Source organism: Sapajus apella, unplaced genomic scaffold, assembly GCF_009761245.1.
Source record: "Sapajus apella isolate SASKATOON/1434 unplaced genomic scaffold, GSC_monkey_1.0 scaffold46, whole genome shotgun sequence".
Lineage (NCBI taxonomy): Eukaryota > Metazoa > Chordata > Mammalia > Primates > Cebidae > Sapajus > Sapajus apella.
The window spans coordinates 18,960,296-18,966,100 of record NW_022436986.1 but is presented as its reverse complement, the minus strand read 5'-3'; the positions used below and the strand labels follow the sequence as shown (position 1 = coordinate 18,966,100).

General features: G+C 49.1%; 1 protein-coding gene across 1 annotated transcript in view; it reads left to right on the top strand.

The window, feature by feature from the left end:
* The window catches only part of SLC46A2 (solute carrier family 46 member 2), a 12,344-nt gene extending 7,120 nt beyond the window's left edge, over nucleotides 1-5,224 (top strand). The window contains exon 4 of the mRNA XM_032240379.1: nucleotides 4,626-5,224. Coding sequence (XP_032096270.1) covers nucleotides 4,626-4,683 — 58 coding nt within the window. The 3' untranslated portion in view covers nucleotides 4,684-5,224. The remainder of the gene's footprint in view (nucleotides 1-4,625) is intronic.
* The last annotated feature ends 581 nt before the right edge of the window (nucleotides 5,225-5,805 follow it).

The following is a 5,805-nucleotide window of genomic DNA, read 5'->3' as shown; positions in this document are numbered from 1 at the left end:
GAGGGCTCGGAGGGCAGAGGAGGGCTCGGAGGGCAGAGGAGGGCTCACAGGGCAGAGGAGGACTCGGAGGGCAGAGGAGGGCTCGGAGGGCAGAGGAGGACTCGCAGGGCAGAGGAGGGCTCGGAGGGCAGAGGAGGGCTCGGAGGGCAGAGGAGGGCTGGCAGGGCAGAGGAGGGCTCGCAGGGCAGAGGAGGGCTTGGAGGGCAGAGGAGGACTCGGAGGGCAGAGGCTGGACTGGGTCAGAGTCAGCATCCTCTTCCTCGATGCAAGGAGAGATCCCAGCCTGTCTGCAATCCTAGGGGGCTGTGGCTGTACCCCTTCTTGGTACCAAAGTGAGCCAATTTCATGCTACCGTAAGAACTTGCTCTCTCCTGTTTGCTCTTTAGACGCAATAGGGAGATGCTGAGGAAATAATTGTGAGGCTCTGCTCATCCATAACCCTCTCCCTTCATGCCCTCCAGTATACATGCACTTAACAAATGTCTCATTTTTCATTGAGAAAACAAGCCAGACGGGGCGCGGTGGCTCATGCCTGTAATCCCAGCACTTTGGGAGGCCAAAGTGGGCAGATCACAAGGTCAGGATTTCAAGACAAGCCTGGCCAATATAGTGAAACTTGTCTTTACTGAAAATACAAAAATTAGCCGGGTGTGGCAGTGTGGGCTTGTAGTCCCAGCTACTCGGGAGGCTGAGGCAGGAGAATCGCTTGAACCCAGGAGGCAGAGGTTGCAGTGAGCTGAGTTTGCACCACTGCACTGTAGCCTGGGTGACAGAGCAAGACTCCATCTTGGAAAAAAAAAAAAGAAAACAGAAGCCAAGCTATCACGACAGAATATCCTGGTCTTCTCTAATCCACAACCCTGTTCATTTGCATCCATCTTCTTTTTTTAATGATAATAACAGCAAACTCTTAAATAGCCCTTACCGCCCAGGCACTACTTTCTTTCATATATTTTAACTAATCTTCCCAAACAATCCTCTGTGGGAATTACTATTATTATCGCTGTTTTGCAGGGGAGGAAACAGCCTCCAAGGTATTATATAATTTGCCAAAGGGTACACAGCTAGGAGGTGGCAGAGACAGGATTTGAATGAAGCCAGGCAGTCTCTCCCATCCACCTCATCCATTGCACCTGGCAGCCGGTGTGGCCTCTCCCACCTCCTTAGAAAGCTCACTCCACTGCTTCACTCTCTCCTGAATTCTTCTACCAGAACTGACATAGGATCTTTCCCCCTCCTCCTCTTCAGAGTCAAGTTCTCCCAAGGCGGGTCTGCGCACGCTGCCTCCTCCCCACTCCAGTCTGACTCAACTGGCTGCCCCTGCTCAACCCCACCAGCGCTGCCCTCACTAAGGCCACTGATGACTTTTTAGCTGCATCAGTCAACCTGCTGCTGCCTTCATCTGACATGATTTCTCGCGGCCCCTAATGCCGTTGATCACTCTCTCCTCTGGAGGTATTTGTCACATGGCTTTCGAGACACCTCATTCTTCTGGTTTTTCTCCCACTTACCTGATAGTTTCTTCTCTACAAACCTCCAATGTAGGAATTGTTTGGGATTCTGCTCTGGGCTGCCTTCCCACTTTACATTGTCTAAGCAACCTAAATCACTTCCAAAGCTTCACGTTACCATTTAAACTTCCAAAATACGGTTCTTGATACCCTCCTAAGTCTGCTCACATTCCTGTCTTTCCAATCTCATGGTCTCATTAAATGGCGGCACCACCTGCCCCGGGTAGAAACCTGAGAGTCACCAGCATCCACTCTGTCCTTCATCTCCCCCCACCTCCACTCATTCAGGCCTGATTCACTGATTCTGCTTCTGAAATATGCCTCAACTCATGCTTTTCCTTTTATCTCACCGCTACCCCCAATCCAAAGCACCTGGTGACCAAGCCTCTGAGCCATTCTCCATACATCCACTCCTGTTCTCCACTCCCATCCTCTCTCCAGCAGGTGGCCAGAGCAAGGTCCTTACAGTGTCAATCAGGTCGTAACACCACCTTCTCCACGCCCTGCACTTGGCTTTCATTGCTCTTAGGATAAAACCCAAATGTTTGGCTGGGTATAGTGGCTCACACCTATAATCCCAGCACTTTGGGAGGCTGAGGTTGGGGAACTGATTGAGCTCAGGAGCTTGAGACCAGCCTGGGAAATATAGTGAGACCCCATTTCTACAAAAATTAATAAATTAGCCGGGCCTGGGGTGCATGCCTGTAGTCCCAGCTACGTGGGAGGCTGATGTGGGAGGACTGCTTGAGCCCAGGAGGTGGAGGCTGCAATGAGCAAAGATCACGCCACTGTGCTCCAGCCTGGGTGACAGAGCAAGACTCTGTCTCAAAAAAGGAACAAAAACAAAAACAACAACAAAAAACTATGGATGACAAGGCCCTGCATAAGCTGGCCTGACCACCCTCTCTCACCTCCTGTTCCTGCCATTGCCCACCCTCCCCAACCCTCAGCCACAGTCGCCTCCCCTCCCACTCTTCCTCCTCCACCCACACCTCTTTCCCACCCAAGTAGTTGTGGTCTTAACTGAAACACCATTTTCTCAAAGAGAATTTTCCTAACCCTCCTCAATCTAAATGAGACCCTTCTATTACATGCCCCCAGAGCTTCCCCTATTCTCCTTTGTGGCATGCAGTGATGAGGATTTCATGATTAGCTGTTTAACATGCTTTCCCACTAGACTGAAGGCTTCCTGAGGGCAGAGACCATGGCTGTTTGGCTCTCCTTGTAGCCTCTGTGTCCACAGAACCTAGCATATAGGAAGTAATCAAAAAGCATTTGTTTAATGAATGCGTGCCCAGTCAGAGGGTGTAGCATCTCTCACAACACTAACTTACGCTGACTAATAAGTCAGTACTGCTGACTGCCCACATCCCAGAGCTGCCTGGGGCTGCTCATGAAGTCAGGTGCTGGCCATCACCTTGTGGCTGTGCTGTAGTGGTCCACAGCAGGGGTCAAGGGTCATGTGGCCCTGTGCTGGCTGCTTCCAAGTCTTCACTCTCCACTTGCCAGCCTTGTAATACGATGAGTCTTAAGGACAGTCAGCGCCCCTCTCAGTAGGGTTGTAGCACTCATAGAAGGGAAATCTGCATGTTGGGAAGTCTCTACAACATTTCCCTTAAAAGGCGTGGATCTAAGTGCACAACCCATGTTAGCACCTCCAGGTATTGTTCATTCATCAAGAAGTGCTGTGCTGTAGCTTAGAAGCTGAGGATTCTGGAGTTCAAGCAGGTGAGAAAGCCCATGGCACCAGAGCTTGAAGGACAAGCCAAAGTCACACTGATCCAGGACTTCAATTCAGACCTCCTAATTGCTGTGCATTTAAAATTATCTTAAGATAATTTTAAACAATGTAATGGATAAAGGAGCTATGGAAAGGTAGAAGATGAGGCAGCGAATTCTGCTTGCAATTAGCAAAGGCTTAATCTCCATCTTGAGATATACATGGGAGTTAATCCCCAGGCAGAAGTGACATGGAAAGAGATTCTAGGAAAAAGAAAATGTGGAGGCAAAGGGCTCAGGATGTTATGGGCAACAGGGAGAAGTTCAGTACTTGCAAGACTGGCACGAACCTGAAGTAAGAGATGTTCCTTTGGACAATCTCTCTGCACTCAGTGCAGCATTCTGATGCCATAAATGAATAAAAAATTTTAAGTCTACCAGTGATAGAGATGGCCTGATGGATAGGGAGGAAAAGGCGCATGCTTTGTTACAGGACCACCAGGTTCAACTGCCCACTGCACAGTAACACACTCCGAGACAGCAGGGTTGCAGCAGAAAAAGCATTTAATGATATACAGCAGCCGAACAAGGAGATGGGAGGAAACCTTAAACCCACCTCCCAGGGAGGTTTGGGGATGGGCTTCTAAGGGGTCTGGATGGGTGATGGGCTAGTGTAGGGAGAGGCCACACCAGCTGCCAGGTGCAATGGATGAGGTGCAATGGATTGGTCAAGAAGTGAGGGTTGAAATCATAGGACAGGGAGATGAAGAAACCGCATTCCTGTGCTGAGTTGTTTCCTTGGTGAGGGTCTTCAGGCTAGGTTGGCACCAGCCATTCTGCTGGAATTCAGGATCGGAAAAACACCGGCTGGGTGTGGTGGCTCATGTCTGTAATCCCAGCACTTTAGGAGGCCGAGGTGGGTGGATCGCCTGAGGTCGGGAGTTCAAGACCAGCCTGACCAACATAGAGAAATCCTGTCTCTACTAAAAATGCAAAATTAGCAGGGTGCATGCCTGTAATCCCAGCTACTCAGGAGGCTGAGGCAGGAGAATCGCTTGAACCTGAGATGCAGAGGTTGCAGTGAGCCAAGATCGCTCCATCAGCCTGGGCAACAAGAGCAAAACTCCGTCTCAAAAAAAAAATTAAAATTGAAATTTACTTAAGCAATTCTTAAGTAAAAAGGTCCAGTATCAGAGATTCTAAGTGGTCAACATGCTCCTTTTAGTTAGCAGCTGCAGGGAAGTAGGTCACAGTGCAGCAGCACACCCTGGTCAATGCCTACCTATGATTTTGCCTATTGCCTGGCTTGTAAGTCTCATTAACCCTGCGAGGGCAGCTTCACCTTTACCCCAGTCCAGCTTTTCTCTTGTAAGTCTCTACGGTAAATTCTTACAGCATCGTGGCCTATAAAGAAGTCCCACGGTCACCATATGGAGACATCAGAGAGAAATGAAGATGCTTCCCTCCAGTAGCTGAAAACATCAGCCATGGCCAGCCCCACAGAAGACAAAAGAAGGGACCAGGGAACTGGTAACCAAAGCAACCCACTCCCTAAGAAACCCACGTTCCAGCCGGAGTTGGCTTCAGAATGACTTGCTATGGCTCAGCGATCCCTGGTGGATGGGGAAGGCACTTTCCTGGTGATGGAAACACGTTCTCAGCTTTAAGACACCCCTATAGGCAGAGATTAGGTTCTGTGACAGAAGAGCATGAACTAAAGGGTTCTATGCAGGCTGCACACAGCTGTCCCAGGCCCTGTGAGAGGCTTCGGGCTCCAGCTACAGCGAACCTGCCCCTTTTCTTCAAGGGACTGTCTTGAGAGTTCGACAGTATGGCTAACTAGTCACCTGAGTGCTGTGCTGAGAGCCCCACAGGAGAACTCAAAGCATGCACTATCATAGTCTGAGGGGAACGTGGAAGGGATGTTTTGTAAGAACTATCAACAGTTTTGCATGAACAATGTATTTTAAATTAAAATAAAACCTTGAAAAAAGCCAGCTTTCTTTCTTGAGTCTTTCTTAGCTACAAACACTCAGGAGAGCAACAGAGCTCAGGCCCTTGGCTTCTGGGTAGTCTTGTTATTACTGTTGTTTACAGTGGCACTGTTTACAACAGCAAAGACCTGGAACCAACCCAAATGCTCATCAATGATAGACTGGACAAGGAAAATGTGACACAATTACACCATGGAATACTATGCAGCCATAAAAAATGAGTTTGTGTCCTTTGTAGGAACATAGATGAATCTGGAAACCATAATTCTCAGCAAACTGACACAAGAGCAGAGAACCAAACACCGCATGTTCTCACTCATAGGCGGGTGTTGAACAATGAGAACACATGGACACAGGGAGGGGAGCATCACACACTAGGGTCTGTTGAGGGGGCCAAGGGAGGGACAGTGTGGTGGGGTGGGGAAGTCAGGGAGGGATAACATGGGGAGAAATTCCAGATGTAGGTAACAGGGGGATGGAGGCAACAAACCACATTGCCATGTGTGTACCTATGCAACAATCCTGCATGGTCTGCACATGTACCCCAGAACCTAAAGTACAATTTAAAAAAATTTTTTTTT